At 37.7% G+C, this 19,020-nt stretch overlaps 1 protein-coding gene across 4 annotated transcripts in view; it reads right to left on the minus strand.

The window, feature by feature from the left end:
- The window catches only part of GNAL (G protein subunit alpha L), a 183,618-nt gene that overhangs the window by 48,338 nt on the left and 116,260 nt on the right, over positions 1-19,020 (minus strand). For all 4 annotated transcript variants that reach the window (XM_069004403.1, XM_069004405.1, XM_069004406.1 and 1 more), the window contains one exon: positions 6,443-6,540. In XM_069004403.1, the coding sequence (XP_068860504.1) occupies positions 6,443-6,540 (98 nt within the window). The remainder of the gene's footprint in view (positions 1-6,442; positions 6,541-19,020) is intronic.

Here is a 19,020-nt window from a genome sequence, read left to right on the forward strand (position 1 = left end):
AACATTCATCAGTTGTTCAGGAAAAACTGAAAAGTTTCATGACTAGGGGAGGAAAGAGCTGTTTCCTCAACAAAATAAAGCCAGCTTTGCTGTATTTTTTCAAAGGAAACTAACACTGTCTAATAAAACATCTTAAAAAGAGTCAAAGTGTACTTTCATGCATTTGTCATAACTCTGCCTGGTCTTTAGATTTTATTACTCCTTTAAATTGCAGTTAAGGGATATTTTATGTTTATCTGCCTTCCACTTTCAACCTTTTTGCTTGTTCTAAAACTGCAGGAAACAGACCCAGTCATACACAGAGAAGCATGTGGGAAAATGTATGGTTTAAATTTATGTTTGAGCAGCCCATCTAGGGCTGCTTAAATGTTTCTCCAGAGGTAACTAGTTATTAAGAAAAAGTATTTGCCACATTTCTTTTAAAAGGCAGAGAAGGTGCTCTGTTTATGAACTATCTGCTATCTTACTTTTATATTTGAGAAGAGTTATTGTTTTCTCTAGGTATGGAAGCCATTTGTGAACTGAAGTGGCTTAAACACGGGGGTACATGCCTGTATGCCATTCTGGCTATTTGTGAATGGTGTTTTCATACTGCTTCATCCTCCAAACTGAAAGTACAAAGGCATTTTGGAGGTTTCTCCAGCTGCTCCTTATTCCTATTTCTGTAGTGCTAACTACTAGTACTATAACAACATGGTCACATCTTGATTACCAAAATTAACACAGAATTGGTTTTTCAAATGATTTTTGTTTTGTTAGTGAAGGAAAAAAGGGGAACAACAACAACAAAAAAATCACAGCAACACATGAAAAGCTTATTTCATAGAATTCCCAGTACATATTTTAAGAAACCACAATTCTGCCTCGCAAGAGTGTGGTCTATTAGTTAGTAAATAGTGAAAAACACAAGCATTACACACTGGTGAATGACTTCTGTCCTATCTGGCAACCACCTCTGTTTAGAAGACTCATCAGTGAGGCTAAAGTGATTACTCTATAAATATAACCTCTCCCTTTTTTTCTTTTTCTACCATTAAGTAACAATTTACTGGTTGGTTAAGGCTTATAGTTTAGATCAGGTAACTGGAGAAAACTTGTTCATGAATTAACCAAACAAAATTTGCTTCTAACTTAAGCAATGAATTTTTAAGATTTGAAAGTGATACTGCATGAGAAATCATAAAAGGAAAAAATGAAGAAGCTTTATCATGACAGTGAGTTGCTTATATATGAACCAGAAAAGAATTTTAGATGGAGGAAAATCATATTATGGTTTTCCCATATTACCATAAAAATTTAATTCTTAAAATCCAGTTACATGAAACATTTAGAATTAATAGTTTTCCCTAATTTTCCTAAGTAAAAAGTATTTTGTCCTATATTTAATAAGCAGCTACCTTATTAACACTGCTTTTAATGATAATGTTCTCTAGATAACAACAGCAACAATAATAATAGTGGTTTAGCTTAATTTATCATAAATCCATCCACATTTACTTCACCACCCCTTATGAAGAAAGAATATACGAATACACCTGACTGCAATGCCACACTAGACACAGGAAGCAGGGAATGCCAAGGTAGCTTTTCTGACCTCGGACTGTAAGAGGGAATTTAGTGATGACTATCTGCATGCCAAAAATTAAAGCTTATGTCTAGAAGAGCACAAGGAAAGTCAGAAATATGCTTAGTTTGAAGACGTGCTGCTGTTGAGAAAACAATTATCTTTTTTCTGGCACCAAGAGTTGAATCTGTGGACAACAACGTGAAGAGTTGTTTGGTTTTTTTTTAATTACTCCACCTAATACCAGGACAGACATCTCAGAAAATTGGCTGAAACCCTTCTCCTGGACAGAATAACTGCAAAGGAAAATAACATGTGTGTCTTTTCCATCTCTATCAGCTCAAATATAAAATCAATTTTCTTTGGCCAAAAAAAGAAACATCCTTTGTGTTTGCTTCCCCAGGAACTTGCATAATGAAGTTTTATTAGCCCAAATGTTTGCACAGAGACCAATTTAGGCCTTCACACTTAAGTATATTAGAAGTGGTATATTTTATCAGGGAACGAAGACTGATAGACACACTGGGACACAGTACTGGTTGAGGGCAGGGTTCCTTTACATTCTTGCTCTACTTCCTATTCCAAGGAACTCAGTGAGCTGAGTACAACCCTTCCAGCCAGGGCCACTCATGCACAAATATGCTGCTATTTCCACGTGAATTCAGTGAGACAAAATTCAACTCTGGAACCTTCTAATAAACCTGAAAGGAGTTGGGTTTTTTTCTAACAACAACACCTTGCGCAAACTGTGTGTGACATAAAAATTGAATTGAATGTTCTACTTTCATCTTTTTTTCCCCCTCCCAAAGTGCTTAGCTCTCTTGTGCTCTAATACTACCACCTTTCCCTGACAATGTCTAAGCATTGTAAGCATCCCCACACCTCTTTTTGGATCACTGCAACTAATTTTAGCAAGCAAACTGACAGCTGAGTAACCAAAACTAAGTTAGCTCAATGCTTACTTTATTGAAACAACAGACAGATGTCACCAGACTGGGGGTGCCTGATATCCCCCAAGGATGACTGACGTTCTGAATTGAAATTTTATACCTCTTCATTGCCACAAAAATTAATTGACTTAAATTTATGAAGTTTTTAAAGATATAATCAACTCACCAGCTTTTTTTTCTGTGTCCTTTTTTTAACAGAAGGCCATCATACCTGGACCTTTATTTGTTTTCATCTGTTCTACATTTATAGAACTTTTCTTAGAGGTTCCCTTCCATGAATACAATAAAATTTGGGTATTTGGTAACCAGTATGAAGAAACTGAAATATTAAAAATGGAGCTGTATTCATCTCATAGGAAAATAACTTTTAGAAAACTGTCCTAAAATCACAGGAAAATTCTAATTAACATGTTTCTGCCTGTTGTTTATATACTAGACAGTTCAATGCCAAAACTGCACTAAATCACAATCTGAAAGTCCTTTTAGACCTAGAATTTCCTGAATTTAAACTATGTGAATCTAGACAAAAAGAACAGTTCAAACAGAGTTCATATAAGTTAAAGTTAGATGGGAGATTTATCATCATAAACAACAAATCTGCTGAAATCTGGCTAAGCCAAATGGGGACACAACTAAATAAAATCAACTTTTCCAAGCAAGTATCAGTTTTTGAGATTAAATTTGAAATTTAACTTTTAAGAAATATTAAATCAGAAGACAGGGAAAACAAGAACGTGTCAGTTTGATGATATTAATCTTGAAGAAATATATGAAGGTCATTAAGGAAAGAAGATAGTTGATGGCCATGCAATAATACCCCCTCCAAGAGTTACATAAATGTCTTTGTAGCTGGTGATAAGGAACAATCCTGGTCCTTGCTGACCTCTGGATTGGTCACAGATTTGTATTTGTTACAAGTATCACATGATGCATCAATGTGATGTGTGCACTAAATGTACTCCTTAACAATGAAAGAAGTGCAGATACATGAAGACTCATGTAAGAATATTAAAATGATTAAAATGATTAAATGAATGAGAATGAGGGACAAGCAGGCCCTCATCCTCATTCCTGTGAAGGAACAGTATCCTGGTAATTTGAAAAGGCATTGAAGATCAAGAAAAATCAACTTTCAGGCATAATGTAAATAAAAGAAATAAAAAAGACACTCTGTGTCTATTACCTCTGATTCCAGCAAAATACTTCTCCCACAGCAATAAAGAAAATTAGGTCAAGTTTTAAAAATACAGAAGCTCTGAACTGTAGCCAAATTAAACTATTCCAAAATACACCATATTTGTAACTCATGTAACAGTCAGCAAGTTTGGCCACTGACATTATAATTTGCTAATAATGCTTTCAGTATTTTTAAGTCAGCCACCCAACTTGTAGTCCAATGATATTTATAACACATGCTGGGATTTTTTAGGTTTGGCTTTGTGTTTTTTTTAAGCTTAGACATAAGTGGTGACCTACTGATAATGTTCTTCCTTCACTACCAAGCAAAAGATTAGGGTTTAGCTGATGGCAAGGGATGCTTTCTCCTGAAGCCAGTGTAATGGAAACAGTGCAGATGTTTCAAAATCCCACAGTAAGCATGTGTATCAGCATTACACTCCTTCCCTTTTGCCCTTCACCAGTTAAAGATGACCTGGACAGGTTCTGAGAGAAATGCCACCAGCTCCTGCTGAGCCAGAAAACAGCATCCTCACCCTCAGTATTTTCTAAGTGCATTAAAGAACTGGTGTATGGGTATCAGAACTGTATTTGCAACCTCTGCTCACAAGCTGTCAGTTATGAGGAGGATGTGACCCCACCACCCTGACAAACCTCCATCCAATGCTAGCACAGAAATGTTTTTCTGGGTAGAGAGGCAGATAAAAGTTGGGTGCATTTTTAGCATCTTTCTTTCAAGATTATACTTCAGCATTTTAAATCATCAATACCTGTGACAAAAAGGTTGTTTGCTCAGATCTGTGACACTGCTGTTCCTGACTTTCAAGTTTCTGCTCTAAGACTGAAGGTGTGTAAACAAGGAGAAGTCACTCAGCTGTTACATTTTCACGTAGATCATGACATGAAAAGCAGAGATAACACTCAAGGAATATTTAAGTATCAAATGATACTTCATAAAGGGTCTCAAAGGTGAAGAACTACGCAAATGTACTTACTACTATAACAAATAATCTCAGAATAAAGAAAAAGTAATCCAGTTAGAAGATATGGAGGGAAGAGCCATAGAAAAAACCCTATTAAAATTCCTTTAACCTTTTACAGAAAAAAGGTAAGCTAGGACTTAGTTTTATGTTCCAAGACAGTGGACTTAATTCTAGATCAAAATTTTTTCCTCATTTTTGTTTTGGTTTTGGACATGAGACCTAACATTCTTCCTGTCAAAGCCTATAGATAGGCATAATTTTTTTTAGGGGAAAGCACACTACCATTGGCACTATAATTCAGTGTATTCCTGGTTTTGTCTGGCCCTTTCAGTACCCTTTCTCACAGCAGGATTGTGAGACACATCGACCCTTACTGATCATGGAAGTAAGGTTCACATTCACTTATTTTAAATATGTACCATTATTCTATTTTCTTGGTCTGATGTTTCATTTGAGTGTGTGAATAGATATGATAAACAGTCAGTCTGCACTTTTCAGCAAGCACAACTCAGATCTGTACTATGGTGGTGGTGAGTGAGGGCAGAGAGGAAACCCACTGGGACAGCTGTCTAAGTCTCTCTGTGTACAACCACTGCTTTAATTTCTAGCTACTCTGACTGTGAGCAAATGCCTAAGTTTCGGTAAATGCACTGAGGTCAAATGAGTTCCTTCATACATGTATCTAATTTTCCCTTGCTTCTATGTGCAGATGAATCATTTTTTCCCAAAAATGGTCTGGAAAGAGGGAAAATAAACTATGACCTGCAACACTGAAATTCCCCACTGTGGCAGAAGCGTGACAAGTCCTTTAGCAACATGGACCTTTTCCTCTGCTTCAGGCTCAGCACCAAGAGCAGAGAGGAGAGAAAAGCAAAACACTGAGTGCTAGAACAGACTTGTGGCATTGCTGCTGACCATACTGCCAATTAGACAAATCATAACAGAAAACCCTACATCACATAGCAACTGTATGAGTATATATTTTCGCAATAGCAGTTCAAATGAAATGTGTATTTTCGATCGAAATCTAATTCAGACCTGTGTTACTATCGAGGACAGCTGAATTTGTAGTACTTGCAGAGTTAAGAGACTATTTTTTGATTAATAGGTTTTCATCACTGTCCTATATATTTATGATTTGCACCTTGACAATCTACTACACTTCTCAAAACATTTCTGACCAGACTGAACCTGTTTACAGATTTTGACTGTGTTACATACTCGTGTGCTGCTTCACTTTGAAGGACAGAATACCAAATGTACTACTGCCTTTAGTTAAATACTGCTTATAAATTTTTTCCACCTAGAAAATATATTAGTAATGCAGGTATGCATCTGGTTATGTAAATGTCTCAGAAGTTTTAATGGAATGTGAAAAGACAGAGTAATTTCAGCACTGTCTGGGTCTCACAGTTTTAAACAAAGGATTCTCCTTAGATTGACTCAACATTTTTCAAACTTAATAGTTTCAACTGAAATGATTTTATGTAAATCAATCTTGAGTAGAATAAAGATACTTAAAGTTATTTGATTTTTTCATACTTATCTTTATTAGGTGTGAAATATTTGAGGCAGAATATTAAGTTGTATAATAATGGCAAACTCTGATAATCAATTAATTTTGCTACACATGCTCCACCTATGCAGAGAATGAAAATGTTAATTCCTACATTGCAAAACTCCTGAATCTCACTGATATAAATACATTTTCTAACTTGTTATAGGTGATCACATTCTTGGCTATAAACATCATAAAAAGAAATACTTACTACTGTGCACAGTCAATCAGCTGATACTCGTTTGACCTCTCAAAGCATGCCTTTACACCTTCATCATCCCAGAGCTTTTTTGCGTGTTCAAAGAACTCCTGAAAATTGGAAAAGAAATAAGAGAACATTTCTCAATTTTTTCAATCCCCAATCTGCACTGTTCCTTCCCCCAATGCTCATGCTTTACACTTTGCAGAATGATGGATTATACACTTACAGAAGAAAAGCTATAAGAATTTATTAGCAAAATTGCAATAAATTATACAAAACATATGGCTGCTGAGAGTTTCCAGCACATGACATAATAATGATATATAATGAAGACTGTCTTCAAAATTCATGCCAGTCCATATATAAAATTTACTGTAAGTACAAAAGTTACCTAGAAGCATGTTCACTTCATTTTTAACTGAATTTATGCATCTGTCATGGAAAAGGCATAAAAGTGATGCAAAAAGCTGCTCAGTGTATAAACATTAGCTTCCCAGAGAAAGAACCAGCCTGTAACTTTAAAAAGATGGCGCAATTTTTCCTGAAAAACACAACTTTCTGCTACTTGGTATTTTCTCATGCAATATAATAACTTGATCGCAAGAATTTCAGTCTTTGCTCAACACTGCTTCCTCCTAACAGCTGCCTGGCACAACGTGCTTTTCCTAGCAGCTACCCCAGGCTACCCAATCCAGAAATATCTGCCAGAAAGCTTATTTCAGAATTATTTGAAAGAGGAACCAAAGCCATCCTTTGTACTGGTGAAGCCACAGCCAATGTATGCAGAGAGGTAGGTCCAACCCTGCCTGCTGGCTCCTTCGTTTCTCCAGCACCAGCTCTAGAGACTCAAAGATCCAGCTTGTTTTAAAGCTGGGAGTCCATTTTATGTTATATCATTACTGGTAAGTGACACTGTAACAGTTTTTCCAGCTACATGGTTCTAAATTCAAATGAAGGATGTTTAGACGAATTAGTATTTCCTTTATTATATGGCTCTTTCCTCCCTCAAACAAAATTGTTAAAGCAATACGTCAACTCAAACACAGAAGTTGTTTTCTTAACACCTCAACACTGCTAATAAATCACCGGAGTCCTTTGGTTAGTCACAAATTTGTGAAGCCTAACAAATTGCTTTTCCACAGTTCAATTTGGCTCTGTGCAAAATGGGTGTGATACCACTATTCACTTCATGATCTTGTCAAAATTTTACATAAACATCTGAATTCTGAAACTTTCTGAAATTGCTCGTCAGTCTCTCCCCACATCTTCTCAGGATTAAAAATTTCTCTCAAAAGACAAATCTCACAGTGAAAGATCTTGGCAGCACAGTGAGTTCACTTTTACTCTGCATGGGTTTCCCCACCCTGCATGCCATCCCTGTGAGGTGTCCCAATAGGTGACACTTTGCCCATCAGCCAATGCCTCTGACCTGCTGGTGATATTTTCAGGGTAAGAAAAAACACAAGATTTTTGGGACTTACTAGTACCCAAAATTTAGTTAAGCTTTGAACATGGTTAGAGAGGTCCTGAATAACCCCAGAAATGCCTTTTTTTTTTTTCCCAACTATACCATACACAATGCAGAGAGAGAGAAAATTCCATTCTAAGAACTTTTGAAAATGTTAGAGAAAAGAATATATTAAAGCAGGCATAAAAAACCTTTGCAGAAAGTCTTGGAAGAAGAGAGGAAGTAACACTAGAGATTGGCAGATGCTTATATTGCCCTTGAAATTTATTCCTTCGCCTGGTGAGGATGTGTTTATTTGTCAGTCTTTGTTATTTTAATGACTTATGTAATGATTGTTTTAAATGCTGCAGATCCACCTTTTGAAGTGATGCTACAGCTATTATAAACTCTCTGTTCCTACAGCAGAAAAAAAGCAAAAAACAAGCTCGACCCTAATAAAAAACAAGCTCAAGAAAGGACAAGATATCAAACTAAAGTAGAAGGAGAAGGTGGACACACGTAACAGAGAGCATGACTACAAGAAAAAGAAAGAATTGGAAAAGCCAAAATGATTAATACCAGAAACCATGGAGCATTCCTCAAATATGAAGCTTATGCTTGATTGATACTTGGGCCATCAGCTGAACGTGTCTCACTTGCTGGCGTCTTTGGCCAAAGAAAAGCACTGCCTTCTCAGTGGAAGGAGTGACTGCGGGTAAGGTGTCAGGTCCTGAGGCAGAAAGAGCCAGCTCTCCATGCCCTCAGATGGGAGCAATATCCAACTCAGCCCTTCCTCCCACAGGCACTCGCTGCTGCAGGTGTGGGGTCTGAGCACAGTGCAGCTGCCTTCCCCTCCTCCCCATCTGGGAGTGGGAATTCCCACCCACCCAGAAAGGCATCTCTAAGGGAAACAAACATGTCAAAAACAGTCCCATTCAGCCCCACAGGGCCTACAGGAAGGGGAGGGGATGAGGAGGAGGTCAGTGTAAAGGTATCCTTTGCTGCAGGGTGGGATGGATTGAGATCAGTTGAAAATGTATATAAGGAAGTAAACAAGCAAACAAATAAATAAATAAAGTTGCATAGCTACAGTAGTTCCTAACTTCACTTCTGCTTTTATGTCCTCTGTATAAGCTTTATTTACTCTTAAAAATCTCTTCTGAAAAAGAGGCAATCATTTCAGCTCAGCTTCTTGAGGCCCTACAAATATCTTGTAAATACAAGGTTTCCATATCATATGCTTCAAATATTTCCACCTGACCATTTTATCTCAAAGCAGCCTATTTAAAACAACTTCCAGACTTCTAGTCCAAAGCAAATCCTATAAAACAGAGCAAATATACTTCCCTCATTAAAATGTACCGATCTACTGCAGAGGAGTACACTTGCCTGCAAATTGCCTCCCACACAGCCAGCTACTCGATCCTTCCTTCCCAGGTGACTAAAGCCTTCCAGAAAAATCCTGCTTCATTTTGAGATGCCAAGTACCATGATCCAACTTTTCACGCTTGTTTTTAACCCCTCTCTCCTCTGCTGTAAGTTCTTCAGTATTTTTTCTGCTCATCTGCATAAGGCCCCCATCGCCAAGCACAGAGGAGGGTTCTGCACATGGCAAACATACCTGGATGCCAGCCTCCTCTACCCCACAGGACAACATCCAGACACTAGTTACCATGTTAGCTTCAACCCTTGCAATCAAGACCCTTTTGTCTGACCAGACTTGCAACAACCTTCCCTTCCCCTCAATCCTTATGACTCATTCCTATGAATCCCAACGCTTGTCACTTCTTCCTCCTTCCTCTGGCCACGGCCACATTGTGGCCACCTTAATGGCAACCAGGCCCTGGTGTGGGCTTTGGGCTCTGCCTGCCCCGCATCACCTGCTCTGGTGCTCCTTGGGTGGCAGCCACAGTTGGCAATCCCTGCCACATGGAAAAGGCAGGGTAATTCAAAGGACAGAGAATTCAGATTTGCTCCAGCTGGTAAGGGAAGACGGGCTAAGACTTTTTAAGACGTTTTCTTAGGTCAGGAAAACACAAATAAGGTTTTTAAGATTAAGTTGTGACCTTAGTAGCTTTACGTTCTAAATTGGCCAAACTGAAGACTTTCCTAAAGGTGTGGCTTCTGGAAAGTGGCTTTTCAGTTCTTAGAAGTCACAAGCCAGGTCCTTTAAGAAACCTCAGCTGGGACAGAGGAAGACAGGGACACGGTAAATCACTTGGGTAATTTGATGCACTGTATTTGCAAGCACATACAGTTGATTTCTATGAGATCAAAGTCACCAAAATCTACTAAAAATATTTAGTATACTGAAAAGAAGCAGGAAATAATGTACTGTGCCTGAAAGAAGAAAACCACCTATGTCATGACCAAACAGAACAGCTGCTTCACCTAAACTCTTCCTTATGGACAGAGACATACTAACAGTTGCACCTATTAATATACATATAAAACAAAACAATCAATGTACTTTTAATATAGTATTTTAATTGGAGCATTAAAGAAGTAAATGATAATGCTTTAGGTCTCACAAGTTACAGGTGTCATGAATTACAGGTACTTTTTACATTGCACACATTAATTTACACCATTTATCTAAGAATTTATAGTGATCACTAGACCGTAGAAACCCTTGATGTGATAGTTGGATGTCACCAAAATGAAGATGTGACACACAACATCTCAAATATTTATTAATATAAAACTATTTGGAAGTTTTCCACTCTTCCTGAGACAATCCAAAACCTCAGCCCTGCATTCCTGACCCTCCTTCTCAGTAGAAGATACATTTTGCTATAAATAATCAAACATCATCTAAAAATCATGAAGAGCCAAAAGCAGGTTACAATTACTTTTTTTTTAAGAAGAAAATAAGCTAAGATGTACACAAATGTAAAAACAGTCTGAGCTGATATCACTGATATAAACAATAGCCTATTTTTACTGTGTTTTAAAAGGTCTTGTAAAAATATTTTTACTCACCTAATTCAGGGAAAAATTTCTAGATTCAATGTATTTCCATACATAGCATTCCAAGAAAACAATACAGGTAACAAATGCAATGTACTAAGCTAAGCCTCAGGGCACTGTTTTTCAACTTTGTCTTACTAGAAGTTACAGCTTGTTCTAGAAATTCAATTTTCCTTATTTTGGAAATAAACTTATTTATTGATAGGTTACCTTAGAAACCTCCTCCCTCTTATAACTCCTACAAAAAATTTTCAAGTAGCTAAGAAATGGACTTATTTCGCTTTTTAGATGCCTAAATTTGGAATAAATACTAGTGATGATTAAACAATGACATATCTTCATGAACAGATCTTAATGCATTTTGGAGACAGAACTTTTCATCTAAATTCTTTGCAAACCACAAAAGTTCATGTTAGGTCAGGAAAACAATTTTTATTCTACTAAGATTGTTTCTGCCTTCCTTCTGGATGGAGCATACATTTAATAGATATCCTGATGTCACCTTTCAGTCTCCCAGAAACTGGAATGTGGAAGGTTCCACTGTTATTTTCTACTTCTGTTAATATATTGTAAACATGGAAACAACTGCTTAGATCAATGTGAAGTCGATCTCCCTCAAGCCAAAATTTATGCTCTTATTCTCCTAAGCTTCAGGACTGTAAGACAATTTCTCATCTAAAACACAGATTAAACCTGTCTGATTTCCTGACAACCACTTAAAGAAGTGGCAAATGTTACACATTTTCATCGTTCTGCCATTGTGGGTGTGAAATGAAATCATCACTTCTATTCTGAATTTCAGTTACTACTTCTTCTCCCATGTACTTAACCAAACAAAAAGTAAATCACACAACGCATTAAAAATTCCCACCTAACACCTCCCTAACTCCCAATGACAACTGCAGTGCAAGATGATCCAGAGAATTAAATCACACAGGAAGGGAGGTATGTGCCTCCCCTACCGAGCAGGGTACTTGTACTTCCCAATGCATAGTGCAGGGGGCACGTGTATATATATATACACATACAGGCGGTCCCAATCTCCCATCCACTGAACTATGGAAACATTTTGTGGAATAAAAGAGTGACAGCTGATGGGGAACACTTTAATACCATAAGGATGACACCCAGTGGAGTCAAATGAAGGGTGTATAGGCAAACGACCTGCAGCGTTTTCTAAATGTGGCATGCTTGACTCTGCAATTCAAACAATATCATTTGAAGCATCCTTTTCTGTACCAAATCTGAGGTCAAAACTGAACCAGATCCATTGGCCTGCAGCCCAAGTCACGGAACATGACAGCAACAGCAAACAGCCGGATGCTGTGCAGCTACAGGGGAGGACAGACAGCAATATGGTCTGGGAGAGATGACTGGGAGGAAGAACTCTAACCTACCACTTTTATCACCTCCCACTGAGCTGTGAGGAAGCCTTTTTTTCATGTGGTGCCCAGGGGTTGATCAGAAGTGACTGCACTGTGGGTGAAGGGCAGCTCAGCTGAGCTCCCCCTCATGCTCCGGAAAACTTCATGGCTCCTGGGGCCGTCTGCTGCCCTGGCAGATGCCACAAATCTGATCAGTGTATCAGTGTTCTGTTGGGGTTTGCAGCATAAGCCTTGGAAAGTAACAGAAGAGTGGCAATTAAAAAAGTTTATATTTGAGCCAAGTACACACCTAGAATTTATCAGTATGAAGCAAAACTACTTTTGTGGCTCCAGGACTCTCTTGCAAGCATCTGCAGTCTCTACACACTGTAGACAGTCTTCATTTTGAGAGCCTGACTTTAAACTTGAATCCTAACCCAGTGTTTAACTGTGGTGGTTGTAAACTGATGCTCCAAGAAACCTGCAAGAGACAGTGAGCAACAATTTGCCCCAGTGACTCCAAGTATTACTGGTTTGCTCCTACCAAGTGTAGCAACTAATTTTCTATTGAAACTGCTCTTCATCCCCAAACATCTACTGAGTGCTAATGCAGGCTGTGTCAACAAAGAAATTTTAAATGGATTTAATGATTGGGTGAAGTACCAGGTAAAGCACCCAAGAGAGAAGGAAGCCTGCTCAGTTACCTCTTCCACAAACAAGTACAGTCTCTTGATAATCAGCCTCTTGTTTACAAGTTAAAAGTGTCCCTTATGGTTCAGTCAGCTCTCCTTAATCCTTTATGAAATGTTCTGCCTAACAAGGGACCTGTTTTGTTGTAGATATACAAAATGCAGCTGCTCAAACTCCTAATGCCTGCAATGAAGACAGGCAAACAGTTACAATTTAAAAACAAAAGCAGAATACATGACTTGAGTTTCCACAACAGCAGTGTTGTCAAAACCTTCATTAGCACCAAAGCAATAGCATGAGAAACACTGCAACCACATAGGGAGGGGTGGCCAACTGGCACACAAGGACCATGCTCAACAGTACGGTTCAGATGCTTCTAAAGAACTTACAGTAGATTAATTATACAGAAACCTTTAGGAAAAGTACAACCTCCACCCCCTGCAAAGTATTTTCTGTTGTAATTCGTGGGTGTGCAATAATCAATGCAATTACTCTGCTAGTTAGTGACTCATTCTGATAGGCACAGCAGCAGCTTGGCCTCTAACCCTCCTCCAAAACCTAACTTCGGATCTGTCGAAGAGAATTACAGGATAATACATCCAGACCTACCTCCTTTTCACTGTACACATTTTGCCTTTTTTTAGGCTGGATGCAACAGTCTTCAAGCACGATCAATGTGCACTAAGCGTAACCTCAGTTCACTAGAGCTGAACTTGGGAGGATGGCAAACACCACCTTCACAGAACACAACCTGTGTTGGGGCATCTTATATTCCAAGAAAACAAAATTAGTTTATTAACTCCTAGGAGAATTTTATCCAACTTGCAAGTATAAGGAAAGAAGCTGGGGCAACAAACAGCATTTATAAATGCAAAAAAGCACCGTTTTCACATAACCACCACCTGCCACTGTGTGACACCATTAGACAAAATGCATCAATTGTGGAGCTCGCTGACAGTGTTCAAAAACCACGAGTGCAACCAGCACAGATATATTCTACATCCCTTTCTTGAACTATTTCTGTGACTTCACTTTCAAGGTCTTACTCTACATTAAATTTCCAAGAAGTGTGTGCAGTTGAGGTATCAGCCTGATCGCCCTAGCAGTTCTATTAATGCCTGCTGGAAACATGTTCCATCTGCCATCTTATTTTAGAGAAATCAACAAGTTCAACTTTCGTAGACCACAAAACTCATCTGCAAGGTCTGAGAAATATATTAATACATGCTTCAAACTTGTATCTGTTGAACATTAAAAAAAGATCTGAAAGGTCTTTAGATTATACTAGCAAAAATAATAACATGATTTTGTGCTTTTGTAATATTTTGAGGCCAGCTCTGTGGGTTAGATATGCTTTGAAAATAAGAATGCATTATAAGTCAAAGAACAGTTCGATGTTTTTCCTTCACTACCTGTTAAATAGTGGCGCTTTTATCATACTAAACCCAAAACCCTCTGATTCAGTCTTCTAGTTTCCATTTTAACTGTGTACTTCAAGTTTTAGTCTGCCATCACAAATCCTTGAACGTTGCTGCCTTCCTGCTATTTTAAGGGGCCACCAAGCTCTCAACTAAGAAAAGCAGAAGAGATAATTTAAGCAAATTACTTAGTGTATATAGTGCCTAAAAAATGTGTCAAGCACAGCAAGCTCACGCACATTCTTTTCCTTGAAATTATGTTGGTTTTGGAGAGTCAGGACCTCTCTCTGAATGCACATAAAAGCTCTTCATTTGAAAAAGAACCCCACCTCTCAAATTATTTGTGGAAATAAAGGTGCGTTACACAATCCTACAATGTTGCTGCCCTTTGCATTTCTGAAGCACTTGTGAAAAGAAAAATGTAGGTACTGTTACAATTCCCTCAAGGAGAATTTTTTTGTGGACAACAGATGATGACAAAGCATGAAATTAATCTGCAAGTGCTGAACAAGATGCAAAAAGACTGAAAAATATGCAATGACTTGACAAAGATTTGGGAGCAGGTAGTTTATCCCTGTTATCAAGATGCTGCTTACACAGTTTTCTTTGTAGAGCACTGAGCCTTGGAACTGGAAAAAATACTGAAAACCACATAATCTGTATGTCACTCATACTGGCAGATGTTTGCTTGCTGTTTGTTTATTAAAAGCAATAATGGCACCACGAAAATGTACAGATTCTGTATGTCAAAATTTGTATCTTAATCTGACTAGGTAAGACTAAACAGACCAGAGTCCGTGTGGCAAAAAAGATAGCAAACCAGCCCACAGCCCTTTTGTTACTGCTTCTGGTTCTGCAATCATTTAACTCCTGGGCCTTTGCAAAGAACACCATACCCAATTTTAAGTCAATATAACATCCAGTCAGTGAATATGTACAAATGACTCTGCAATCCTTGATGAAGGGACTGTTATGGAAGTGAGAAGTGCTGCTGTTAGACATTTATTATAAAGTGGTGAACTTGAGGCATTTAATGGCAGGAAATATTATCAAGATTTTTATTCTCAAAACACTGGGGAATAACAATAATTTACATGCTGTAACATGGCAGAATTGGATGTGAATCCTCCCCGATTTTAAATCACAAGTAGCTTTGTATTAGATCACATTTTTTGTTAGCTGTATAGTAAGGCAGTTGTCTATTCCATGCCACAATGTATTTGGGCACAAATCTGTAAAAAAAAATGGAGATCCTCCAGTGGATTGTTATTTGACCAAGTAGTGAAAATCACAAAGTTAATTCTCACCCACTGCTTTGAAGAGATAAATCTAAATGTGCTATTTGTCACCTTTTGACACTGAGAACCTGACCCCCTATTGAAGTTCCTCCTGCGTGTTTTCAGCCCTTCTTCCAAGTCTGCCTCTGTTGTCATTTCTCAGAGGGTGGGGACTCCCCCAAAGAAGTCAAACCAGTGTAGTACAACGCTGAGGGAGGCAGCTCTTCCCTGTCCCCAGGCAGTTCCCCTGCCCTGCCCACAGGGCACCCCTGCTGCTTCTGTAAATACAGTTTCAGAGTGAAGACAAGTGTCCAGCGAGCTGTAAAAACACAGGACTGCAGCCTCTAATTCTTCCAGTATGAAAAGTTTCTACTACTCCCAGCTTCAACTGTTTTCGTTACACCAGTTTTGAAGGTCATACAGCAAGGAACTATTTCATGCTCTAATATGCACTTTATTATTTGAAAGTGATTTCCTACCAGACAAGTGGTTTGCAAGGACAGAGAACTCTCATTTCCTTTTATAGATTTGATTCGGAAATAAATGCTGGCAACATCATGTGACAAAGGGGCAGCATCCACAACTTGAGCAACTCTCAAAATTGGATCAGAAAGTAATGGAAAAGCCAGCCTGCTGCTATGAGATCTATTCAGCATCCTACTCCTCTGCCCAAGTTTTATCTAAATTCTTCAGCATTATCTTTCTTCTTTTGACACTTCTTCCTGTCCTTATCCATGTGCAAAAACCTAGCTTCAGCACACTAACTTATTCATTCTTAAATATTTATAATAGTAGGAAAAGGAAATACAAGTCTTTATTGTATCTCTGTGGCTAACCTAAATTAAGTTTCAGGAAACTTTTTAAAAAAAATTAACAACCACAAGTGTAGATACAAGTATATGAATAAGGATTTCCTATGAAAAGGGAAAAATTTTGTCTTTTCTACCTGATAGCTGTTGCCTTATAGAGCTATTCTGGGAAATGACTGGATACAACTGCATGAACTATATGAATTTTGACTATACGAATGTAATATATTTTAAAGTTTAAATTTTAAACCCCATAGTTTGAAGATATGCTCGCAACATTTATGGATGCAGAATTACTCTATCTTATTATTCAGTAAGATTAAGGTGTCTTAATAATGCTCTGAGAAGTAATATAAGTAAATGTAAGTAAATCTTGGCTGCAATTTATGTAACTTTCAACATTTTTCTAATGCCAGTTCCCACAACTCTAGTGCTGATAAGCCCCAGAAAGCAACCTTTGCAGACTAATTTAGAAGAAATTTAGCTAGCAAATTCAGAAAAGTAAGATTTTTATTTCTTAGTATTCAGTTCTCAATTCCCATTCTGAAGAGTACATAATTTTCAAGAACTATGATAACAACATCCTATTATGTATAATATGGAAAGAATGCATATGCAGTAACAAATGAAATCGTTGAGGCATCAGAAGCTAAGTATTTTTTGTTAGCCCATAAATATTTTTACAACTCAGAAACTGCTTAGAAGTCAACAGAAATCTGTATCCATAGGAATAAAAATCTGTGTCTTTACGAATATAGATGACTACAGACAATGGACAACTTGTGGATGGGAAATTCTGTTGGAATTTCAGAGCTGAAAGTCACTAACAGGGCCCAGCTGTTTGGGATGTAGATGTTTCCAGGGTACCTGAAAAAAAATACTTTACAGAGTCTAAGATAGCTTCTTCCTTTTCTTCCCAATCTTTTATTTACTATTTGCTGCAGGATTATTTCTTACTTCAAATGTAATCTAACATGAAAGCTGCTGATCAATATTGTAAACAGATGATTAGTTTCTTGTGACTGCCAAAGAACTGTTAATGAATCTCAATACATGATGCTGAAGCAAGGACGGGAGGTAAAATAATTGAATTGAGAGAGATAATAAAACCAGGTAATTCCTTCAGTTTGAAAGGCAAATATTGCCAGAGCTCCTTAAACAGAAAGAAATTATTTACACTTGTCTCAGAAATGGTAGGAAATGCATTTCTTTGGATTAATTAAAATCAAACTGCCACCAACTGCAGCACTGCCTGAAGTAAAACACAGAACTTGTGAGTTTGAGGTCATTGATACTAGACCCTTCCAACCCTCAACAAGGGAGGTGAGACCCCAAGGAACCTTCCTGCAACTTCTCTCCCTTCTCTTTCCTTCAGGTACTACTCTGCCAGGTAGAGCCTGCCAGGGCCACCACAGGGCCATCAGCAATCTCCCTGCAAGATGAGTGGTTGCACACAAACAAAAAGGACCTATTGGACATTGCACCTGGTGAACGAACTTAATTCAGCTGGATCTGGAGAGAAAACCTGACGGATATGTGCCAGTTGTGAGCAAGGCCTTGAAACAATGTGAAGATAAGTCAGACAAGGACTTTTGCTGCCTTCTGTTACAAAACCCAACCAATTGACTTCAGAATGGAACAGAGAAATAACTAATGTCTTCTAGCAGCAAGCACTCTGAATTTCTAGGGAAACTCCATTCCACAGACATTCAATCTTTTCAGATCTCTTGCTTCCTGTGAATGACTGAAAGAGACAGCTGGGCAAGAAAAGCACACAGGTTATTATGAACTCTCTAAATATCTCCTTGAAGAATGCCAGGAACAGGTCCACTGTAGACTATAGCCTTTTAGCAACCATAAATTTTTGAGAAAACTGAAGGTAGTTCATCACCAGTAGTTACTTTAAATTAAACAAACAAATACAACCCAAGCTTCTCTTCCTCTCTATTTTCTCACTGATCCATTGTTTATTAATCCATACCCTTTTCAATTTTCCAAGCTGAAATATATTAGTGAGGGAAAGAGCTTTCTTCATTAATTCCATCAAAGACTTTTTTGGCAGTCAAACCAGAAAATGTATGTAAGCACTAGAAGTGAAATTCTTGATCAGTTGCAGGAAGTCCAAACCTTAACACTATGAAATAATCCAATATCTATATTTAAAGCAAACAATAAATACTTAAATATACAATGGAAAAGCTGTTTATTTCCAGAAAAAAAAAGGTATTGACTTGGAGAACTCAAGACTCAAAACAGTACTTCAATCTGTCACACTGGGTGTATGACACATTTGGTTAAACATAAATGCCTTCTTCATATGGAGCTGTTTCTGTTTTCAAGCTGTGGCTTTCTTATCTACCTTTTAAAGATCGAGGTTTATTTTTAATACAATATAATTTAATTAAACACTTGATATACATTTTTAAGCTATTTATACAGATAAATTCACAACAGATTCAGTGTGTAAGATGAGCAAATTCGTGTAAGAACTTTGCTTTTCAGGATTTGTCTTCTATAGGACCATGCTTAGAAATTGTATTTATGCTGCACTTAAAAAGGCAACTAAATAATAAAACCTTTTGCCTACTATACTTTCATTAGTGTGATGATTT

This window comes from Aphelocoma coerulescens, chromosome 2, assembly GCF_041296385.1.
Source record: "Aphelocoma coerulescens isolate FSJ_1873_10779 chromosome 2, UR_Acoe_1.0, whole genome shotgun sequence".
Lineage (NCBI taxonomy): Eukaryota > Metazoa > Chordata > Aves > Passeriformes > Corvidae > Aphelocoma > Aphelocoma coerulescens.